At 38.2% G+C, this 25,728-nt stretch overlaps 1 protein-coding gene across 5 annotated transcripts in view; it reads right to left on the minus strand.

Annotated features, from left to right (window-relative positions):
• Positions 1 to 25,728, minus strand: part of RPS6KA5 (ribosomal protein S6 kinase A5) — a 197,957-nt gene that overhangs the window by 118,602 nt on the left and 53,627 nt on the right. For 3 of the 5 annotated variants that reach the window (XM_007987576.3, XM_007987575.3, XM_037984387.2), the window contains exon 2: positions 18,780 to 18,851. In XM_007987576.3, coding sequence (XP_007985767.1) covers positions 18,780 to 18,851 — 72 coding nt within the window. Of the gene's footprint in view, positions 1 to 2,241; positions 2,415 to 18,779; positions 18,852 to 22,613; positions 22,733 to 25,728 lie in introns of those variants that run through there. The other 2 variants (XM_073011261.1, XM_073011262.1) reach the window with 2 other exon arrangements.

The raw sequence follows: 25,728 nt of genomic DNA on the forward strand, positions 1-25,728 counted from the left end.
TGTGCCCTGACATTATTAATCTTATTTTTAAAGTATCTAAGAAACTGCAAAGACTACCATAGTGAAAACTATTTTGGCCAAAAAAAAAGATAAACAAAATAGGGACTGGGTTCAGTGGTTCATGCCTGTAATGCCAATACTTTGGGGGTCTGAGGTAGAAGGATCACTTGAGGCTAAAAGTTTGAGATAGCAGTGAGCCATGATTGCATCACTGCACTACAGCCTGTGTGACAGAGCATGATCCTATCTCCAAAGGAAGAAAAAGAAAGATAAAACAATAGTACTTCCTGCTTGGATGGAGCTGCTTCGGTAAAAAAAACTACCTTCACGCCTTCATAGGTATAACTCTCTAATTTCTGCATCAACATGCAATGGCATGAAATGCTCAATTAGCAATCCTCACAGAAGTCATGTCTACAGCTGTTAATCTTTTCAACTACATCAGAGCTAAGGTCTTTTCAAGATACTCTGTTAAGAAATATGAATAGGGGGCCGGGCGTGGTGGTTCACGCCTGTAATCCCAGCACTTTGGGAGGCCAAGGTGGGCGGATCACCTGAGGTCAGGAGTTGGAGACCAGTCTGACCAACATGGTGAAACCCTATCTCTACTAAAAATACAAAAGTTGGCTGGGCGTAGTAGCTCACGCCTGTAATCCCAGCACTTTGGGAGGCTGAGGTGGGCAGATCACGAGGTCAGGAGGAGACCATCCCGGCTAACACAGTAAAATCCTGTCTCTACAAAAAATACAAAAAATTAGCCGGGCATCGTGGCTGGTGCCTGTGGTCCCAGCTGCTCAGGAGGTTGACGCAGGAGGATGGCATGAACCCAGAGGCAGAGCTTGCAGTGAGCCGAGATCGTGCCACTGCACTCCAGCCTTGGCAACAGAGCGAGACTCCATCTCAAAAAAAAAACAAAAACAAAAACAAAAATTAGCTGGGCGTGGTGGTGGGTGCCTGTAATCCCAGCTACTCAGGAGGCCGAGGCAGGAGAATCGCTTTAACCCAGGAGGCAGAGGTTGCAGTAAGCTGACATCGCACCATTGCACTCCAGCCTGGGGGAGAGAGCAAGACATCGTCTCAAAAAAAAAAAAAAAAAAAAAAAAAAGAAATACGAGTAAGGTACGAGCACAGTGGCTCATGTCTGTAATCCCAGAACTTTGAGAGGCACAGGCAGGCAAATCACTTGAACCCAGGAGTTTGAGACGAACCTGGGCAACACAAGGAGACCCCTTCTCTACAAAGAATACAAAAAATTATGTGGGTGTGGTGGGGCGTGCCTGTGGTCCCAGCTGCTTGGGAGGATGAAGTGGGAGAAATCGCTTGAACCCAAGAGGCAGAAGTTGCAGAGAGCCGAGATCATGCCACTGCACTCTAGCCTGGACAACAGGGCAAACCCTGTCTCAGGGGGAAAAAAAAGAAGAAAGGAGAGAGAGAAAGAAAGGGAGAAAGAAAAATAAAGAAGGAAAGAAAAGAAAACGGAAAGAAGGGGAGGGGAAAGGGGAATGGAGAAAAGAAGAGCAAAAGAAAACATGAAGTTCTAAACACACTTTATTTATTTATTTATTTATTTATGACCAAGTCTTGCTCTGTTGCCCAGGCCGGAGTGCAGTGGCATGATCTTGGCTCACTGCAACCTCTCCCTCCCAGGTTCAAGCGACTTTCCCGTCCCAGCCTCCCAAGTAGCTGGGACTACAGGCGCCCACTATCACGCCCAGCTAATTGTTGTGTTTTTTGTAAAGATGAGGTTTCACCATATTGGCCAGATGGTCTCAAACTCCTGACCTCCGGTGATCCACCCACCTTGGCTTCCCAAAGTGCTGGGATTTCAGGCGTGAGCCACCGCACTCGGCCTAAGATCACGAAGTTCACTGGTTTTTCAGAGGACTAGTCCTGCAGCGTTTGATTGAACTCGAGGTACAGGTTCTACTTTTTGAGCTTGAGGGAAAGTACAGTCTAAGAACAAATGACAGGAATGATTACTTCCTGATTTAGCTTGGCTGATATTTGAGACCACATGAGGTAAATCTTTCAATTCATGGCCCTACAGACACCATTTTGAATGCTGCGGAAAACGTCTGTGCTCTTTTAGCTAAGCAGCCATTTCAGAAGAGAGAACTGGATCAACTATGTAAATTTTTCCAAAGCTGGAGATAGCTTTCCATAGGTTGGAAGAACACTGCAGATACGTTATAAAGGTCACTTCTGTTCAAATTGAAATGTGGATTTAGAATTCTGTTCTACCTGATGTAGATAGCAAAATGTCGACAATCTTTGTTGATAATGATTTCAGTGGCTTAATGACAAGACGTAATATAAACTGAACCAAAGGAAGTGTCACAGAAAAATTTCTGGTTCCTTGGAGTAGGTTTCTTTTCAGCTTGCTTTTCCAAATGTGTGGCTCTTATTCCATTTACCACAATTATTGTGAACCAGGTTTTAAGCACTTGTTGCTATAATAAAGAAAAGTTAAAAATGACTGACAGTTTTAAAACAAGACATTCATGCTGCCATGTCAGAAACCACTGCAGAATTCCACCTTATTCTTAAAGCCAAGCCAAAGTAGTCTTTTTGAGCATAAACTTATCTTTTCACTTATTCGCAAAATTTGAATTTATTAAAAATGTTCATAAGTAGCCTTTAATCTTTTTTTATTTTTGAAACGGAGTTTTGCTCCTGTTGCCCAGGTTGGAGTGCAATGCCACGATCTCGGCTCACTGCAACCTTGACCTTCTGGGTTCAAGCAATTCTCTTGCCTCAGCCTCCCAAGTAGCTGGGATTACACGGCATACGCCACCACGCCTGGCTAATTTTGTATTTTTAGTAGAGCTGGGGTTTTCCATGCATGTTAGTCAGGCTGGTTTCAAACTCTCGACCTCAGGTGATCTGCCCACCTCGGCCTCCCAAAGTGCTGGGATTACAGGTGTGAGCCACCACGCCCGGCCGTGTTTAATTTTTACATTAAAATGGTATGAGGTTAATTTGTTAAAAAATATTCTTAATTTGTAAAAACAATCAATTTAAAATGTAACATTATTAAATGCATGCAACATTTTGTGTGTGTACACATTTACATGCATTATTCTGAAGGAAGCAACCACGAGCCAGGAATAAGAGCCATTGTTCAGAGGCCCCTGGTTTATGTCCTTCCTTATGGTGCTCAACTTGGACATGCTGTTCTCACTAGGACCTGAATTGCTCAACCAAGGTGAGAGCAATGTTTTCTTTCATTCAAACTTTTGTTAATGCAGCTTAAAATTATACCTTGAATAGAATGTTTACTAGGCATGCTGCACTTTGGGTTCATAACAAACTTATTAACTATTGAACTTGAACTACCACTTAAAAAAATACAGTAGAAACACTCTTAAATGACTTCTACTTAGCCAGCTCCTAACACTAACTTAGTCTTATACTCCCCTTTCCCTCTGAAAACACCCACTGCACACTGACAATGTATGACTAGTTTACTTGTGTATTTCTGCACCCATGCAGTTTCACGCCAGTCACTGATACTTGTTGCTTTGCCTGTTTCTGCTTGTTGTATCTGTTATTCTTATTATGCAAATTCATTAAATATTACATAAACCACTGAAATGTGCATGTGAAAGAGAAAAATGAGGATGAATGCTTTGAAAGGACTAGATATAAACAAAACACTTTGAAGAAAGGAACTGCTGAAAAATTAGGTGTGAGTGAAACAACTATAAAAGGCTAGGGGGAAACTGTGAAAATCTAAAAGGATTTTGTACTCAGACTACTTCAAATGTGTCTAGTTCTCACTCTAAAGAATCTGAAACTGTTATTTTTAGATATGGATTCAACCATGGTTTATACAAAATAAACCACTGTTTTGAACCTATACTCAGAGTCCTGTGCTTACATCCAAAGATTCACAAGTATATTCTTATACATTTTAAGTAAAAAATGTTCAAAAAATACATAATGATTTTTAAATGATTCCCACTTAAACCAACTTTTTAAAATTACCTACACATACCAACTGTGTCATACGAGAGAATTTCTACTAACTGAAGAATCACATTAATCACTGTGAAAATTCATCTTTCCAGATTATCGGAATCTTGTGAAATGGTGACTTGGTCATCAACCATACTAGCTATGCCTCCCGGTGTGCTTATTTCAATCTGGTAAACATGATTACCACAGCATCTTACTAAAAAAGAAATATAAAACAGGAATCAAAAGAAGACTAAGAAGCATATTCATAAATAATTCTCTATTTATATCTCAGAAGACAAGCTGTTTTCCTAACGAAATAGTGATGTCTTCACTGCTGGAGTTAATGACCATCTGTGGTGGGTGCTGATGGTGTCTGCCAGATCCCCTTTATAGGCCGGGGCACCTATTGTCCAGCTGCTGTGAGTGCTGGCTGCTGGAGAAAGACTTCCGATGGACAGGGACCGCCACACCCAGAAGGTTATATGCCATCATTCTCTACTCCACCCTCACTCAAGCAGCCTGCAGCCAACGACTAACACAGGTATAAAAGGCCTGCCTCTTTGCTCTTGCTCCAAAACTTCCCATGAGTCCAGGCTGAATCCAGACCACTGCTTAGACCACAAGCTTGTTTAGGCTCCTCCCCTGACCACCCTCCTTCCCTCACTCTTGTTCTCCTGAGAGTGCTCCTGCAGTAAATCACATATGTCCAAATCCATGTCCTGGGCTCTGCTTCTAACTAACATGACCTAACACAGTATCGATAATAAATAAAATTGTATTTATACCAGAGAGACAATGTCAATTGACACTTCATATGGAATCATCTTCTTACTATGGCATAAAACATCACAAACATTTAACCTCTAAGACTTACATAAATATTGTAGGCTTACACTGAAGCATAAGGTATAGTGGATATACACATACACAAATGCAAAATTATAAATTTTTTGAATGACAATTTTGATAATTTAATGAATACATGCTTTTAAAGGTATTATTTTAATACAGATACTTTCCAAACACTTAAAAGAATAAAATGACAAATGATGACTAAGTCCTCATACTTTTTAAAACAGTCTTTTACATGACTCAACCAAAGTATTTTTCCCTCTATCATGTCATCAAGAAGTAGCAATGTCTTTAAGTTGCCTGGTGCAATTTATAGCACCCTCTAGTAACAAATTACCCATGAGAAACAAGTATGTCTCATTTAATAAATGAAATATGTTACTGTAAATCTGTAGTTTAAAAAAAAAAAAAGGTTGGAGGAAAAAAAGCTACCTTATCAGGAATATTCATAGCGTCTGGGACCAATGAGTAAAGAAATATCACACATTACATTTCAAGATGGCACTTAAGGCTGGGGTAAGCAGCCCAAAGACAGCCTCAACTGGAAACCAGTATTTCCACAGAGCAAACTTACAAGACCTACTGTTGATTAGATGACAGCAACAGCAACAACAACAACAACAAAGGAAATCCACATAAGGAAAAAGTGAACTTCTTAAGAGGACACGAGGGACCAAGGTAGGCACAAACGGTTATTGCTTATTAGACACTATCATAAGCAAAGCCTTCGGAATTTCTACACTTTGCCAGCACTCATGCCAAGGTTTCATAAACTCAAAAATAACTGCATTACATGAAGACCAGCTCCATACTATTCCATTTACAAGGTTCTATGTTGTATGGTTTGTGTGTGTGTGTGTGTGTGTATAACATATACATATTTAATACTCACTACTCTTACCTCCAGCACCCAGAACAGTGTTTGCCTCTTGGTAAATACAAATGAATGAATCCCAAGACCAACAGGAATGAATTGAAAAGTTTTAAATTGAAAAGTGACAGAATCAAATTTGCCCATCAGAAAAATCATTCTGGCTATAGAGTGGAAATAAATGCACCAGCAAGGCCTGAAACCAGGAAGACCTTTGGTGGTTGTTATTTCTCTATTTACTGCAGGACACATTTTAGGCTTTACAAAAAATACTCATTAAGAAATGATATTCACTTATGTATAAACCTAATCTGAAAGCTTGGTAATGTACTACATTAACTCTTTTAAAAGCTGAGCTACATTCCCTTTCAGCTTCCCCAATAACAGCTAAAACTGAAAAACAAAATAGCTAAAACTTACATAGCATTTATTATGTGTCAGGTGATCAAAACATTTTATTACTCATATCATGTATATCTTAGCAGAGGAGTGTTAACCTACAATACACTAAGATGATTCAGAATCTACGATGTTTGAATAGTTAAAAGAAAACAAATAAGAGGCTAGACATGGTGGCTCACACCTGTAATCCCAGTACTTTGGGAGGCCAAGGCGGGTGGACCACCTGAGGTCAGGTGTTTGAGAGAAGCCTGGCCAACATGGTGAAATCCCATCTCTACTAAAAATACAAAAATTAGCCAGGTGTGGTGGTGGGCGCCTGTAATCCTAGCTACTCAGGAGGCTGAGGCAGGAGAATTGCTTGAATCTGGGAGGTGGAGGTTGCAGTGAGCTGAGATCATGCCACTGCACTCCAGCCTGGGTGACAGAGAGACACCATCTCAAAAAAAAAAAAATAAAAAAGAAAGAAATATAATCTTTCAATTTGACATGTTATGCTTAAGATAACATACAAATCAACTTCTCATAAATGCTAACAAAATTGCAATTAACATTTCATTTATGAGGTATTTTCTCACTTGTCAAATTTTTATTATTAAAAATATCACTTTAGTTGAAATTACTCCCAGAGATGCTAATAAAGTAACTATATAAAATAATAAATAAATAATCTCTTCTTATAAGTAAGTCCTAAATAATTTTGTTTTTTCAATTTAGGTTACAGTTTTACAATGGAGTTCCCCGTTCAATAAATAACCACAACCCATGGTTATCTAGTAATTGGCAATTCATATCCATTATCTTATTAATCTTATAAGAACATTGTGAGATAGGTAATATTATAATAACTTATGCCAAAGTGACTTGAGCTCAGAGTTCATATGATTAACTCAAGAAACTCAAGTAAGCAACCACAGTGTCAAGATGCAACCCTGTGTCTTCCACATCATCCTCGATACTCAAGTACTCTACAACCGTGTGAAAGCACCAAAACCAGAAGAGTGAATCAACTTGGCTGCATCCTTTACTCTTACATGGCAAAATTTTTCTTTTTTCCTTTTTGTCAAGGTAAGACAAGACCACATCAGCTCTTCAAAGTACATGACCATATATGATAAAAAAAAAAGAAAATTCAGAGAATACTGAAGTCTTTAGCTGAGACCTTCATGCTGCACTTCATTATTAGAATTACTGATAATGCACACCCACAGGTACATTTAAACACCTTCTTCTCCCATACTTGGACAGACAGCTCAAAGAAGGCAAAATGGTCAAAAGGAAGGCAGCAGAAGAGATTAAAAAAGATATAAAGGGCCAGGCGCGGTGTCTCATGCCTGTAATCCCAGCACTTTGGGAGGCCAAGGCGGGCGGATCACAGGTGAGGAGATTGAGACCATCCTGGCTAACATGGTGAAACCTCATCTCTACTAAAAATACAAAAAATTAGCCGGGTGTGGTGGCGGGCGCCTGTAGTCCCAACTACTCGGGAGGCTGAGGCAGGAGAGTGGTGTGAACCTGGGAAGCGGAGCTTGCAGTGAGCAGAGATCGTGTCACTGCACTCCAGCCTGGGCGACAAAGCGAGACTCTGTCTCAAAAAAAAAAAAAAAAAAAAAAGAAATAAAAATATAATCAATATTCCCCAAAATAACCCAAAATTTCATCATCACACAAATTCTAAAAGATGAACCAAAGACATTTCCCGGGCTTTTGCGTATCAATCTGAAGAGTAATGCCAGAGACAACAGCATAAATGACATACTTGATAGACTATTATTATACTTCATACGATGCTGGATTATGGGCAGGTAGGGGCACAGAGCAACAGGGTTGGAAAAATATATAGGGATGATCTTAAGAGCTTACAATCTAGAGGAAAGATTGCAGATGTGAAGAAAATTCAGAGAACAAGTCAATGCTATGCTCTCTATGGAGGGCTCAGTGCAACAGTTCAGAGAATAAAGCAATCTGGGCAGGATTTGGACAGGTGGAAAAAAAGATGAGTACTACCAATGGGGGAACAAGATAAGGCAGGGCATCAGAGGGTGGAAAAATACACACAATTGTAGGCAAGTGAAGGAAAACAAACCGGACTAGAAAGTAGGCGGACAAATCAACAAGCAAAAAACAAATGACCCCATTAAAAAATGGGCAAAGGAAATGAATAGATCCTTCTCAAAAGAAAATATATACACGGCCAACAAGCATATGAAAAAATGTTCAGCATCACTAATCATCAGAGAAACGCAAATAAAAACCACAATGAGATACCATCTCACACCAATCAGAAGGGCTATTGTTCAAAAGTAAAAAAATAACAGATACTGGTGAGGTTGTGGAGAAAAGGGAGCATTTATATACTGCTAGTGGGAATGTAAATTACATCAGCCACTGTGGAAAGCAGTTGAGATTTCTCAAAGAACTTCAAAAAGAACTACCACTCAACCCAGAAATCCCATTACCAGGTATATTCACAAAGGAATATAAATCATTCTACCAAAAAGACACATGTACTCATATGTTCATTGCATGTTCACTACAGCACTATTCAAAATAGCAAAGACATGGAATCAACCTAGATGCCCATCAATGGTGGACTGGAAAAAGAAAATATGGTACATATACGCCACAGAATACTATGCAGCCATTTAAAAAAATGAAATCATGTCCTTTGCAGCAACATGGATACAGCTGGGGGCCATTTTCCTAAGCAAACTGATGCAGGAAAAGAAAATGATTTCACTTATAAGTGGGAGCTAAATATTGAGTACACGTGGAAATAAAAATGGAAACAATAGATACTAGGGCCTACTTGAGGGGAGAGGGTAGGAAGACAGTGATGGCAGAAAAACTACATATAGGGTACTATGCTCACTACCTAAGTGAGAAAATCATTTTTACACCAAACACCAGCGACAGGCAATTTACTCAGGTAACAAACCTGAATATGTACCCCCGAACCTAAAATAAAAGTTGGGGGAAAAAAAATAGAAAGTAGGCAGAATATCAGGGTAAGCTGGGCGAAAAAAGGTAACAGGGGAAACTGAAAGCAAGGCAAGAATTTTGGCTTGAATAGTTAACTGGGAAAAAATGCAGTATAAGTTCTTAAATAGGAAAACTGCATGAAAATGTTGTATTTTAATAAGACTGTATATTATGTATAACAGTATGATATGAAAATGCATAAATGGAAGAGAAAGCATACAGAAAGGCAGACAGGTTAAGACACCCTTTGAAAGAATCCATACATAAGGTAAAATGAGTGATAGCACTTTCTGTTCATAGGCCCAGAAAAGGTAAATCCAAGGATCACTTTAAAGGGAAAATTATAGGACTTTGTGAGAGAATAGAAGTAAAGAGGCTGGGCTGGGCGCAGTGGCTCACACCTGTAATCCTGGCACTTTGGAAGGCTGAGGCAGGTGGGTCACTTGAGGTCAGGAGATTGAGACCAGCCTGGCTAACATGGTAAAACGCTATCTCTACTAAAAATACAAAAAATAGCTAGGCATGGTGGTGCACATTTGTAATCCCAGTTACTTGGGTGGCTGAGGCAGGAGAATAGCTTGAACTTGGGAGGCAGAGGTTGCAGCGAGCTGAGATCACACCACTGCACTCAAGTCTGGGTGACAGAGTGAGACTCCATCTCAAAAAAAAAAAAGAGAGAAAGAGAAAGAGACCAAAATAGAGAAGAATCCAAAAAGAATCCAACATTATTTAAAAGTTTCCAGCTTGGAAAACTGATCAAGAAGATTAGTGACAGGCCAAAGGAAACTAGACAGTTCAAGAGAAGCAAGTCAATCTGAGTAAAAAAGATTTTAATGAATATTATATGTATTTAAATGTCAAAAAGTAAATCTTTCATATTTAAATATTCCACAAAGCCTTCAAGATATTTGATGAATAGCATTTTTTCTAGTTTAAATATATAGAAATTAATTCATCAGAAGAGTTTTCAGTTTCATTTCCAAAGAAAACCTTACATGACACATGAAGACATCTGATGAGGCTTTTCTATTATTCTTAGTGCTGAAAAAAAAATTATCTTAAAAAGGTAATGAAACTGAAAGATTAGTGGTAAAATTTTTGAATAAAAATTGAGATTTTATTATATTCATAATAAAAGCTTCCACCTACTCCATTTAGTCATCAAAACTGTGATTTTTTAAATGAGATATACTCACAATGACATTTCTTAGTTATCCCATTTTCTCATAAGAGACTACACTGTCAGCTGGCGAAAAGGAAAAGCAGTCTCCATGGCCGACAACTGATCCATTATAAAACTGCACACGCATGAAATGGAAATGCAAAGGTAAAAAAATTACAGGTGAACTCTTTCCTAGCTTTGTAGAATTGTCTTCAAGGCCTGTGACCAATCTACTCAATGTGGAGGTATAATAGATAATGAGTCAAAGTATAAAATGTGTTGAAAGAAAATACACACAAGGTTTGATTATACAAATTTGGTATTAAAATTTTCACATATACAAAAATGGGCTGATAATCTGCCTTTTTTTACTGTCCTAGTGTATTTTTTGAAATCAACGTTCTACTGGACCCATACAATGAGTTGGAGGAAATAATCCCCCTTTTCCTGTTCTCTGAAAGAGTTTGTGGAAGATCAGAATTATCTATGCCTTGAACGTGTAGCAGAACTCATTCTTAAAACTGTACTGAATGTCTTCCCAATAGAAGGATTTTTACTTACTGACCAATCTAACAGTTATAGGACTATGCAGGTTTCTCACACCTTTTTCAATCAGTTTGGTAATTTACACATTTCAAGATTACTATGCATGTTAAACTTCGAGGAACATTACGTCAGAAAACTAACTCCTGTCCACCTCCCAAATTAAATGCTATTTTGTCCAATTTTTTAGTTTTCTTTTTTCAGCTCCACAAATGAGACATCGTGACCACAGCTTTACACAGTCAGTATGCTTTAGACTGTTTGTTTGGTAATCCTTTTTGCATCTCGGAAAATTCTCCAGGGATTATTTTCCTTCCTCCTAAAACTACTTCTTTTAAAATTGTCATAGGGGACCTATTGGTAGAAAACACATTCAGCTTTTGTATGTCTGAAAATTTTGGCTGAGTGTGGTGGCTCACGCCTGTAATCTCAGCACTCTGGGAGGGCGAGGCAGGCAGATCACAAGGTCAGGAGTTTCACACCAGCCTGGCTAATATGGTGAAACCCTGTCTCTACTAAAAATACAAAAATTAGCCAGCCATGGTGGCATGCGCCTGTAGTCCCAGCTACTCAGGAGGCTGAGGCAGGAGAATCACTTGAACGCAGGAGGTGGAGGTTGCAGTGAGCTAAGATCGTGCCACTGCACTCCAGCCTGGGTGACAGAGCGAGACTCCGTCTCAAAAAAAAAAAAAACAAAAAAAAACACAAGTGTCTTTTTGCCCACACTTAGGGAAAACAGTTTTGCTGAGTATACAATTGTAGATTAACAGCTATTTTCTCTGGGCATTTTGAAGATATTATTCCACTTTACGTGGCTTCCAGGGTTGCTGTTGTAAAGTCCACTGTTTAATTGTTGTTCCTTTATAAATAAGTCTTTTCTCTTTGACAGCTTTTCAGGCATTTCTCTGTCTCTTGTGTTCATCAGTTTCTCTCTGATGTATCTACATAAGAATTTCTTTATATTTGTATGCATAGATTTGCTCTCTGCAAATTCACATTTAATCCTGTGAACTCCCAGCTATTATTTCTTTGAACAGTGCCTCTACTCATTCTATTAGCTCCTTCTGAAAGTCTGATTAGAAAAATGTTGTATCTTCTCTGTCTATTCTCTTTTTTTTTTTTTTTTTTTGAGACAACCTGTCAACCCAGGCTGGAGTGTAGTGATGTGATCCTAACTCACTGTGGCCTTGACCTCCCAGGCTCAAACAACCCTCTCACCTCAGCCTCCTGAGTGCCTAGGACTACAGTCATACAAGCACCACCATGCCCAGCTAAGTTAGTTTATTTTTCTAGAGACAGGGTATCAGTATGTTGCCCAGACAGATGGGGATCCTCCCACCTCAGCCTCCCAAAGTGCTGGGATTACAGTTGTGGGCCACCACACCCGGCCTATCCTCTATGTCTTAATAGTTCTCTCATATGCTATCTCTTTTTTCTGCATTCTATATTCTGCATATTATCTTCAAATCTATCTTCCAATCCACACTAATTTTCTCTTTAGCTATATCTCATCTACTAGTAAACCATCCATTGAGTTTATACTTTGAATTGTTTTTTCACTCCTAGAAGGACTACCGGTTCTTTTTCCAATCTGGTCATTTTTTAGCATGTATTATTCCGTAATATTACAACCAAATATCTTTTTAATTAAAAAAATACACATTTATATTTTATATCTAATAATTCCAACAGTCTCTTTAGGTCTAATTCTACTATTTGTTGTTTCCACTTCTTTCACTCGTAGTGCTTTGCTTCTTGGATGTTTGTGATTTTTGATAGTAAAATCATGCCTGTAAAACTTTCTTTGCTATTTCCTTAAGATCTAAGTAAATCCTCCAGAGAAGATTTACATTTGCTTTGCTAGTGCTGTTGGGAACACTACCAACTCGTAAGTAGAATAAACTAAATTCATACTTGTTTGTGTGATATACATATATATATGATGGAGTCTTCCTCTGTGCAGTGACTCACTGCATCCTCCACCTTCTGGATTCAAGCAATTCTCCCTGCCTTGACCTCCACAGTACCTGGGATTACAGGTGCCTGCCACTACGCCTGACTAATTTTTGTATTTTTAGTAGAGATGGGGTTTTCCCATGTTGGCCAGGCTGGCCTTGAACTCCTGACCTCAGGTGATCCACCTGCCTCAGCCTCCCGCAGTGCTGTGATTACAGGCATGAGCCACCGTGCCTGGCTGGGATTTTTTTTTTTTTTAATCACATAAGTGGATAACAAACTGAAGCTGCAAACCTGTATGATGTTTGGTTTAAGGTTGTGACTCAGGGAAAGCTTTTACTACTTATCTGTTTCCTTCACCCAAAGCCAATGCTAAGCCAGAAAAGTTTCCCCTCCATCTCCCTTTGCAGGCTAGATTTTTATTTTCTCATTTATTCTTTTACTGAGCAGTAGCCTTCTCTACCTCTTGAGTGCCTCAGAGGCTGTCTCCTATATACAAAGTATGAAAATGGTAAACCCAAAGAACTAGTTCACAATTCACTGGTGGATTTCTCCAGCATAACTTCTGCCCTCAGGCAGCTTATTTGCTTCTCTAAATTCCTGCTCCCATTTTATTTTTTCAAGCTTAAGAACTTTTCTTACTCTTGCCAGGTGATCCATGCAGTTGATAAAAAGACTACTCAACCGCATAGATCACCTGGCAAGAGTAAAGAAAATTCCTTATCTAGCACTTTAGGGGCTTAATAATGACTGTGGCCGCATGCAGTGGCTCATGCCTGTAATCCCAGCACTTTGGGAAGCCAAGGCAGGAGGATTTCTTGGGCCCAGGAGTTTGAAGCCAGCCTGGGCAACATAACAAGACTGTGTCTCTACTAAATAAATAAATAAACAAGCAAGCAAGCTGGGTGTGGTGGAACATGTTTCCAGTCCCAGCTACTCAGGAGGTCGAGGTGAAAGGACTGCTTGAGCCCAGAAGTTCAAAGCTATAGTGAGACAGGGTCTTGCTCTATCTCCCAGGCTAGAGAGCAATGGCACAATCATGGTTCACTGTAGCCTCGACCTTCCAGACTCAAGAGATCCTCCTGCCTCAGCATCCCTAGTAGCTGGGACTATAAGTGAGTGTTACAACACCTCAGGCTAATTTTTTTTTTTTTTTAATTTTCAGTAGAGATGAAATCTCACTATGTTGCCCAGGCTACTCTCGAACTCCTGGGGTCAAGTGATACTTCCACCTCAGCCTCTCAAAGTGCTGAGATTACAGGCATGAGCCACTGCACCAGGCCCTAAGATTGCTTTTTTCTTTCTGCTTCTGTATTTGGAATATACTGCATACATTAAATTAACATGAGTGGATAGGATTCGTCTCATTGTTCTTGTTAAGTACTGTAAAATTCAATGGTGAAATTAATCATTAATATTACATTTTAATAGTGTCCTTGAGAAGGTTCTGTAGATGCTATGTCTATTTTGCTATAGAGAAGTCATCTATTATTACAGATTAAAGTTGTTTAGCTTTGACCATATCTATCTCAGTCTGAGATAATGCTTTCTTTAAAAACTGCTATAAATCTATTTTTAAAATAAATAAGAATTGGGTTAATTAAAAGTATATAAACAGCAGTTTCATTTGATCAATTGTACTAATATTTTCACTAAGTTTTGCTTTTGATAAAAAACATAAAAACTGACATTTCTGAAACTTTAATATGAAAAAGGCATCTCTAAAACATGGAAAGTCATGTAAACATTGCAAATAAGAATAGCAATTTGTTTTCAAATTTTCAAGGACTTTTACATATAACAAGGTCCCTTACTATATGGAATAAGTATACTCATCCATTCATTCAAAAATATTTGAGAAACTACTATGCATAAGTTACCCACTAAGAAAATTTCTGTTTACCCAAATCCTATTTTCCTGGCAATTTTATAGTATTGGATTATAGATAAGTTAGATGGAATTCTGCCATCTAAATGGTAGATGGCAGGAAACATGCCAAGACACTATGAACTCTTCAGGCAATATAGATTATGATTAAAGTTTAAGCATATAATATTTTTCTGTCACAGACTTCTTCCTGTTTTAAAATTGTTTAACCTAACCTGTAGTAAAAAAGGAAGATCATTCAGGTTTCTTCCTGTTTTAAAATTATTTAACCTAACCTGTAGTAAAAAAGGAACATCATTCTCACATCAAGGATTACTTTAAACAGAACTTGAGAGAATTTACAGAACCTTGTACTCAAAATATTTAAAAGTGCGCATGACTTTTTATAAAGTATCTGAAAACAAAAAACAAAAACATACGTTCATACAAAAATTTGTACATGAATGTTCATAGCAGCATTATATTTATGTATTTGTTTATTTTTTAGACAGAGTCTTTCTCTGTTGCCTAGGGTGGAGTACAGTGGCACAATCATGGCTCACTGCAGCTTCAAACTCCTGTTCAAGCAATCCTCCCACCTCAGCCTCCCAAGTAGCTAGGACTACAGACACATACCACACCATGCCCAGCCAATTTTTTAATTTTTGTCAAGATGGGAGTCTCACTATTTTGCCCAGGCTAGTCTCCAAAGCAGCATTACTTATAACAGCCAAAAGATGGAAACAACCCAAATGTCCATCTCCTGATGAACAGAGAGACAAAATGTGGTATATCTGTACAATGAAATAGTAAGTCATAAAAAGTATGAAGTACTGGCTGGGCATGGTGGCTCACATCTGTAATTCCAGCACTTTGGGAGGCCGGGGCAGGCGGATTGCCTGAGGTCGGGAGTTCGAGACCAATCTGGCAAACATGGTGAAACCTCATTTCTACTAAAAATACAAAAAAATTAGGCGAGCATGGTGGCGTGCGCCTGTAATCTCAGCTACTCCGGAGGCTGAGGCAGGGGAATTACTCGAACCAGGGAGGTGGAGGTTGCAGTGAGATCAGGCCACTGCACTGCAGCCTGGGTGGCACAGTGAGACTCTGTTTATATTAAAAAAAAAAAAAGGTATGAAGTACTGATGTGTACTACAACATGAAAGAACCTAGAAAACATTATGCTAAGTGAAAGAAGTTGGTCACCAGGGACTACACATTTGTATGTTTACCTTTATATGAAATGTCCAGAAGAGGCAAATATATAGATACGAAAATTCAGTTACTGGTTGTTTAGGACTAGGGAGGATGGTGAACTTGCTTGGGCATTAATAGTTAAAGGGTTCCGGGTTTCTTTCTGAGGTAAGGAAAATGATATAAAATTGACTGTGGTGATAGCTGCACAACTTTGTGAATATACTAAAACCACTGAATTGCACACTTTAAATGATGGAACAATATGGTACATGAGTTATATCACAATAAAGTTGTTACCAAGAAAAAAAGCCACATACAGATAAAACAGATAAAAACATGCAGATAAAAGATATTATAAAAACAATCTATAATATATATTAACCTTAAGAACTTTTAACCAGATGTCACAAGCATTATTTTTAAGGGAAATGAGTCACCACAGAACTGTGACCCTCTTTCCCCTTTGAGTAGATATTGCCTTTGAAACAGGAAACAAAGTAGAAATAAAGGATATTATTTTGATATTTTGAAAGCATGATTTCTTAGGAATGCAAGTGGGATAGAGCTTGGGTTTTTAAAAAATAACATATGAACAAATTATCTGAAGGTAGAAATGTACAATAACATCTCCAAGTTGACAGTTACACTAAATTTCCGACAATAACATGCTTAGTTCATGGGAATAAACTATTTATTGTGCTTATTCACTGGTAGCTGTAAAAATTGGGCCTACATGGCATGCTAAACTACTCAGGGAGGTTATAAAGACCTTATACAGCAGGGCCGTAGATGAAGGCTCATTACTAAATGATCTAAAGACAGCTTACATAAGTGAACTCAAACAGATGTGAGGCAGGCCGGGTGCGGTGGCTCACGCCTGTAATCCCAGCACTTTGGGAGGCTGAGACAGGCGGATCATGAGGTCAGGAGTTTGAGACCAGCCTGGTCAACATGGTGAAACCCCGTCTCTACTAAAAGGACAACAAATTAGCCAGGCATGGTGGCGCATGCCTTGTAATCCCAGCTACTCAGGAGGCTGAGGCAGAAGAATCACTTGAACCCAGGAGGCGGAAGTTGCAGTCAGTCAAGGTTGAGCCACTGCACTCCAGCCTGAGCGACAGAGCTAGACTTTATCTCAAAAAGCAAAACAAAACAAAACAAAAAACAGACATGAGGCTAGAGAAGTGGCTGGTATTGATTACGGAAGCCTCAAGACAAAGGCTTTTTCTCTTGCTATAATGCTTGGCATTTTGGAAGGGATGGGCAGATACCCTATATGGACAGGTGTAATCCATCCTTTCAGGGGCTAGAACTCTGAGGTCCCTGAGAGTGTGAAGCTAAACTGTAGTGGAGAAGAAGAATGGTCTGTCGTCTGAGGCTCTCCCTGGTCTTCCAGGAAAAGAGATTCTAGGCCTGCTGAGAATGGTGGGGGGAAAAAAAGAGCTAAAGGCCTCCTTTGTACCTTGACCTGATGGGAGAAAAATGACAGAAGCCAGTTCTCATAGCAGCAGTGACTGTAGAGCAACACAGTCCAGGGAGAGAACTGAATAGGAAACATACACACAACAAGAAGCTGTGTAACTGGCAAGGCCTAGCATAAAACTGAAAATGCGGTGCTTTGTTCATGAATTACTAGTAATTTCAGAACAGTGACAGCAGAGCATTACACCAAACATGGGGCTCTTGTACACGCAGGGATCTCTACAACTGCATAGGTCATATCTCCCTTAAGTCAGCCCTGATTCCTGAGCAGCAAGAGCAGCAGTGGTAGCAAAAATCCAGAAGGCAAAGGAAAGTTCAAAGCACAAAACCAAGATCATGTAAAATCCCGCTACCACTAAGATTTTAGTGTATATAACCATGTATATCCCAGAGATTTTTCTTTTCTTTATTTTTTGTAGAGATGAGGTCTCACTATGTTTCTCAGGCTGGTCTTGAACTCCTGGCCTCAAGGGATCTTCCCATCTTGGCCTCCCAAAGTGCTATGGTGGCATATGCCACTACACCCAGGCACCTAGAGATTTTTCTGCATACATATATACATGCAGATATTTTCCACATCCATATATACATGTAGATATTTATATTTACTCATATAATGTTTTGTATATTGTACATTCTCTTCTGTAGCTTTTTTAAAACTTATTTTGGAGAGCCTGCCAAAGTATTAATAAAAGTAGCTCACGTTAATCCATTATATATATTATAGAACATATAGACCCATGTTCCATTTAACCAAAGCCCTATTGTTGGGTTTCTAAACAGTCTTAGGTTTTTCATTACTACAAATTATGTGCATTGAATATCAATAGAGTTAAATGAAGATTGAATAAGACAATCAATACAAAGCCCTCCACAGAGTGCTTGGCATCTAACAAGCACTCTATCAATGTTAGTGATTTTTAAAAATATTGTGTCCTGGATGGGCGCAGTGGCTCACGCCTATTATCCCAGCACTTTGGGAGGCCGAAGAGGGAGGAATACTTGAGCTCAGGAGATCGAGATCACTCTGGCCAACATGGTGAAACCCCATCTCTACTAAAAATACAAAATTAGCCGGGCGTGGTAGCAGGCACCTGTAATCCCAGCTACTCAGGAGGCTGAGGCAGGAGAATCGCTTGAATTGAGGAAGCAGAGGTTGCAGTGAGCCGAGATCATGCCACCGCACTCTGGCCTGGGCAACAAAACTAGACTCCATCTCAAAAAAAATGAATAAATAAAATAAAATAAAATATTGTGTCCTGTGTAAGGCTGAACTAATTTACATTCCCAACAGCACAGTAAAAGGGATTGGTTTCCCTAAATCTTTGCCAATTCTTTTAATTTTTTGCCTTTTGTGCTTCTATGAATAGTCTGTTCATGTTCTTTGACAGTTCTCCTAATGGATTCCTCATGCTTTTTAAATTTTAATTTCTATATTGGGGATATCAATCCTTCATCATAGATATAATAAGTACTTTTTTTTCCTTAAAAATTAACTTAAGACTTACCTCCAGTTCCTAGGACCTTCAGGAGCTCAAAATTTTCTATCCCCACCTTCTCTGCGTGTCCTGTCAAATTAGCTAAAAGAAAAAAAGAGAGAGAAAAAAAAAGTAAGAGGGTCAGCAATAGAAGGAGGCTCCTGGGGGCTTCTCAGGTACCAGCAATGCTCTATTTCTTGACTTGAGTGATTAACCAGGGGTTGCTTTATAATTATTTGTTAAATGGTATAGCATATTTTACATAAATTTCTGTATGTTATACATTACAATAAAACTTTTTTTGGAATTTACAAACTATATATATCATTTGTACCAAAGATTAACATAAATTAAAGTGTTTATTAGACTCTCTACTGACCAATATATTCCAAAAACAAATAAAAATTCTAATATGTAGATAGATACATAGTGGGGAAAAAACTGGATGGATTGAGAAGATGTATTAATTTATTCAACAAACATTTACTGAGTATCAATTAAGTTAAATGCCATCCCCAGGTTCTAGGGTAGGTTCTAGTTCCACTTCTGCCACTAAATACCTGGACGTGATATAGTATGCATTCGTCACTTGAATACTCTATGTTTCCATTACTACATCTCTGAAATGAAAGTGTTAGCCTCAATGAACTCTAGGATCCCTGTCAGCTCTAAAATTTTAGGACTATGTTTAAAAATAGAAACTCTTCAAAAATGTATTCTGTCTTGAACAAATAAAATTAGGATATCTTATAAATTAGCATTTTCCATAACATATTCCATTGAATTCTAGTCCTATCTTATAATAGGTGTTCTGTTTGGGGGAGAGGTGGGAAGCAGAGTGCTTTGGTAGAATAAATGTGGAAATGGTGGGCTTAAACAAAATTAAATGATTTCTTTACTGCTGAACCTTACAGATCCTGTGTTATGAAAATATGCATGTAGATCATCAAGACTAAGATACATTTGTCGATTTATTTAACCACAAAATTATTTTTAAGGTAGTATCTATTAATATTATGTGAACTAGTACTCTGCAGAAGTGGTTAAGAAAGGCTTGATCCGGCTGGGCACGGTGGCTCAAGCCTGTAATCCCAGCACTTTGGGAGGCCAAGACGGGCGGATCATGAGGTCAGGAGATCGAGACCATCCTGGCTAACACGGTGAAACCCCGTCTCTACTAAAAAATACAAAAACTAGCCGGCCGAGGTGGCGGGCGCCTGTAGTCCCAGCTACTCGGGAGGCTGAGGCAGGAGAATGGCGTGAACCCGGGAGGCGGAGCTTGCAGTGAGCTGAGATCTGGCCACTGCACTCCAGCCCAGGTGACAGAGCGAGACTCCGTCTCAAAAAAAAAAAAAAAAAAAAAAAGAAAGGCTTGATCCAAATCCTAGTTATGCCATTTAAAAGCTGTGTGACCTAGACAAATTACTTGTCTGTGTCTCAGTTCCCAATAATGTAAATGGGCATAAAACTACTTATCCTCAAAGCATACTGATATCTGCGATTTACTTTGAAATGTATTTTTTAAAATAAGATAAATTTATAAATAAATATAGCTATGAACACATATGTCAAAAGCAAATACAACAAAATATTACTTGCAGAATTTAGGTAGTGAGTATAAGGGTATTCAACATACAATTCTTTCAAATTCTCTGTATATTAGAAAATGGCCATTATAAAATGACAGAAAACAAAATAATACCTACCACATAGAATTTAATGAGGATTAAATGAGTTAAATTTATACAGTGCTTGCTGTGTGCCAATAAGCAGTATTATATATAAGGGTTTGTAAATAAATTAGTGCCTTGGGACTACAACTTTAAGAAAATAAAACTCAACTAAGAACTTTTGGAATTAAAAGCTTCAGGGCATAAATAATTTCAGTGTCTTTCCAAAGTTCAACTAAACTCATAATTTAAAATTTTAAAAAATTGTGGTTGAAAATACATAACATAAAATTTACCATCTTAACCATTTTTAAGTATACAGTATTGTTAACCATATGTACGTTGTTATGCAACAGATCTTTAGAACCTTTTCATTCTGCAAAATAAACTACATCCATTGAACAACAACTGCCCTCTTCCCTCTTCTCTCAGACCTGGGAACCACCATTCTATTTTCCATTTTTAAGAGTTTTACTGCCAATGTATAATTTTATAGTAAGAACAAGTCAATGTATATGGCCCAGCCTAGAGTTCACATTGACATCAATATAGATCTAAAATGAATACCAAAAACATAGGTGGTATTTTAAAATAAACACACAATGGCTTACCTTTCTCTAATATGTCAAGCAGATTTTATAAAAAGCCAAACTCATAAGAGACAACCACTTTTGAAATGATTTGGCTCTCTTCTAATATTAAATTCTATTATTTTATTATGTAAAAAAAGCTTAAGACATTATTATTAAAGAGTCATGTGTTAAAAATAATTACTCCTAGTTCTTACTATTAGGACTCCTTTTTTATTTACTGAGATATGTACAAGCCCAGCTTTCCAAAAGCATTGTTCATATACTAGATTATATCTACATTCATATTTGCTTTATATTTATATATTACTTATCTATATTTGCTGTTACACTAAGAAGATAAGGAGTTATTTTTTGATACACAGAATTAACTTTCATAGGAAATTTTTTAAAGGTTATAAATTAATTACCCTTTCTTTTACAATGTATACTACCCAGGAAACCCTAGTCAGTCACAAAGATTGTTCAGATAATTTGTGAAAGGCTGTTTTTGTTCATTATCTACTACCTCTATTATTTTGTTTCTGACATAAATTAACACTTTGCCTGCTACAGGACCTCAAGGCTTCCCCAACCTCCTATCCCCAGGGCTCAAGATGAAGGGCATCAGTGCCTTCTATACTCAGGGTTGAAGGTTTCCAGGTGATGAGAAGCAGCTCAAGGTATGTTCTCTTTGGCTCCTCCTCTCATTACTTTGGCAGCTGAGAGTTTCCTTTACTCTTTTTATTGCTTTTCCACCAATACTATTCCCAGGTGGCTGGTAGGTAAGGCAGAGCTTGGGAGAGGTTCTTCTTTCTCCCATAACTCAAGTCCTAGGTCTTAGAAAAACTCAAGAATGCTGGTCCTGAAAAGAGCTTAGCCCTAGGCTTATGAAGAAAAACCACTCTCTTCCACCTCAAGTTTCTGCTAGAGTTTAGATTTTTTGGAATTTCCTTGCTTAAGAATGGCAAGATTCCAGTAAACAATCTTAAAGGGTATCTGCATAGGGCAAAGGAACAAGTAAGTCCTTAAGCAGGTCCATGTGATCCAGCCCAGCTCACCAAGGTCAAGGTTTCAGTTTGGGGTACAGAACCAGAGATCAAGCTTGCTATCATGTACTCCTTTATTTTGTCTTCACTTTCTTAATCTTACCTGGGAACCATGCAGTTGAAACTACGATAGGGTAGGATACAGAAATCTTAATCCTTACAATAGCCCTCAAAGCTATTGTCTAAGACTGTAACATTCCTTTGGTTCTTGTGTTTGCTCAAAGGAAAAATTAAAGACATTTGAGCACCAAAAATCTACAGTTAACATATTTCTAAGTTTTACTAAGGTACAACTTAACATACAATAAAATTCACTTATTTAAATGAACAGTTTGATGAATTTTGGTAATTATACATAGTCATGGAGCCACCACCACAAGCATGACAGAAAACAGTTCCATCACCCTGAAAATTTCTGTTCCATTACCCTGAAAAGTTTCTGCATGTCCTTTTGAAGCCAATTACTTCCCAGGTAACTAATAATCTAATTCCAGTCATTATAGTTTTAGCTTTTCTAGAATTTCATATAAATGAAATCATACAATACATAGTTTCTTGGCTTTCAACTTCATTTACTTAGCCTACAGTCTTTGAGTTTCATCCAGGTTTTTGACAGTCTACTATTTTTCCACCAGAATCTTCACAGTGTGTGCTGTACTTAGCCTTTACTTCAGTTACTCCCCTCATAAATTAATCTAAAAGAGTAAAATAAAAATTTAAAAGGTGATATGATATAGGCCCATCTCAGAGCTCTTGAACTTAGTAACCATATGATTCTTTTTTTTTTTTTTCCCCTCTTCCTGACTCTTGAGTCTTTTCCATTACATCTATTAAGCAAAGTAAGTAAACACACATATGACAGCAAATCAGTAGTAAGCTCTATCATATTTAGGCATGGGGGAATATTTGTCCATTATAAAGATTTTTTTCACTGTGTTAATGACAAAACACGTAAGAGGAAATGGTAAATATCATTACTATATAGAATCCTAAGCAACAAAAAACACATTCGAGCATGTGAGTCTAGGTGTCTAAATAGTTTTCATTCCTATGCTATTATTTTGTCATTGTGATTAAAGCTTTTGTGCATGAAAGTCTAAAAATAAATTAAATTTCTCTTAATTGTTAACCTAAGAACAAGAGCTCAAACTTCTCTACAATAGTATTAACAATATTAGAACAAGACTTACAATATTTACACATTTATTTCACCCTAAAGGTGAAATAAAACATTAACCAATTGCAGAAATTTGCATGTGTGAGTCATTCACATGCTTTAGTAAAGTCCAAAATATGCTGCTCACATGATGTGAAGCTACCTGCACGCCTAGGACCAGACTGTACCAGAAACAGACCTGTTAGAATTGTACACTGTCTTTCTTCACACTCAAAAGGAGATGGTACTTTAGTCTAGTTGTAGGAAAAAAGGACGTTTGCTCCTTTTCCTATGCCAGGCATGCCTTTGCCCAACCCCCTTTCTAGTTCTCCCCAAAGGTAAGAAATGTGACTAATTCATTTACTCAAGAGTCAAAACTCCAAATGCGCACAATTAATAGGTAGACTCACTGTGTTAAAAGATCAGCCTCCATACAAGTTCTCTTTGGTTTTTTACCTCACATTTCTTCCATGGCCTGACAGATTGGCCATTCTCTTGCACTTCTCCCTTCAACATACATAGTAGTTAGCTAAGCAGATTCGGGGGTTCTCCTGGGACCTGGTGCTATGATCTGAATGTTTGTATCCTCCAAAATTCATATGTTAAAATCCTAATCTCCAATGTGATGGTATTTAGAGATGGGGCCTTTGGGAGGTAATCAGGTCATTAGGGTGAAACTCTTATGACAGGATTAGTGCCCTATAAGAAGAGACAGGAGAGACCATGCTTCCTCTCTCTCTGCTTTCCCCAGGCAAGGACACAAGAAGACTGCCATCTGCAAACCAGGAAGTGGGCCCTCACCAGACACTGGAGCTACTAGCACCTTAATCTTGGAATTCTCAGCCTCCAGAACTGTGAAAAACAAATGTTTGTTGTTGAAACCAGCTAGTACATGGTATCTTTGTTAAAGAAACCTGAAACTAAGACACCTGGTGTTTCTTCTCCATTCTAACCTTTTTTTTTTTTTTTTGAGACAGAGTCTCACTCTGTTGCCCAGGCTGGAGTGCAGTGGTGCAATCTTGGCTCACTGCAACCTCTGTCTCCTGGGTTCAAGCAATTCTCCTGCCTCAGCCTCCCGAGTAGCTGGGACTACAGGCATGCGCCACCACACCCAGCTATTTTTTTTTTTTTTTTTTAAGTAGAAACAGGGTTTCACCATGTTGACCAGGTTGGTCTTAAACTCCTGACCTCAGGTGATCCGCCCACCTCAGCCTCCCAAAGTGCTGGCAGTATGGGCATGAGCCACCACACCCGGCCCATTCTAACCTTCTAAGTCACATACCTGAACATGCTGGTCTCAAGATTATAGTTAGATGGGTTAGTTGGAAGGAAAGTAGGACGCCTCACTTAGGCCTTAAACCTAAACTACCTGCACCAATGCAGCTTCTACAGAAGAGTTTTCCACATTGGTGTGTTGGATGTTTGCACAACTCTTATTAAATTTGTACTCTGATTCCCACCAGCTATTTGTGCCTTGCAGATGGATCACTCATGACTCCTGAGGGAAAAGAGGGGCCTGGGAGAGCAGGGTTTGGAAATTTGTGGATGTCTGACTGTAACAGCATAGAAAACCTCACCTTCAGCCTCTAAATCCTAACTTAGAAAAGGATTAACTCCTTTCCATAGAAAGAATGCCTTATGAAAACTTTTCACAAATATACAAAACAACAAAGAGTATCAACAAACTAAAAACTTAGAATAGAGCTAATCAACTGGTGCACAGCAGTATGACCATATCATAAGTTATTTGTTTCTGGTGTCGATTCTGATGACCACGAGTTGTTAAATATTAGTAAATTTGGACTAAATCAATAAACATTTTAAATCTTTTCAAGGTCTACTTCAGGCATATCTCTGTTGTGAATCAGCTTAAACCATGCTCCTCTCAAAAGCTCTCAGAATTTTTTTACATTAATGCCTTAAGTTTAATCATCTAGGGAAAAAGAGGTGTAAATAGTTTTAATGCTCTCACAAAGGAATTTTAACCAATTTTCCATGAATTTTGTGAAATCCTTTCATATGTACCTTTTCACATTCCCATCAACAGTGCAAGAGGGTTCCAATTTATCCACATTCTGTCCAACACTTACTATTTTCTGGTTTTGTTTTTGTTTTTGTTTTTCTTTTGGTAGTAGCCATCCTAGTAGATATGAGGTGGTGACTGATGTAATTTTAAAAACAGTAAACTTAAGGATAAAAGGAAAATGGTCTTTTCCTTCAGATTTAAATAACTTTGTTGTTGTTTTCTTTATAAAATTATCCAGGTTCACTGTTTTTTGAAAAAATAGGCCTAAAGCAGACCTTGAAAATCTCCCATAATCCCAACACTCAAAGGTAACTATTGTTAACCCTTGGCATGGTCTTCCAGGATTTCTACCACAAACCTATGACTGATAAATGGTTTCTGAACTTTCTAAGCAATTCTACTGTAAGTATAATTTGTATAATAACTTTTTAAAGTTGTGAGATGTTTGACTTGGAACTTCCCACTCCTATGGAGGAAAATGATCAGTAAAAACGCATTTTTCACTCTGT

This window comes from Chlorocebus sabaeus, chromosome 24 (genome assembly GCF_047675955.1).
Source record: "Chlorocebus sabaeus isolate Y175 chromosome 24, mChlSab1.0.hap1, whole genome shotgun sequence".
Classification (NCBI taxonomy): domain Eukaryota; kingdom Metazoa; phylum Chordata; class Mammalia; order Primates; family Cercopithecidae; genus Chlorocebus; species Chlorocebus sabaeus.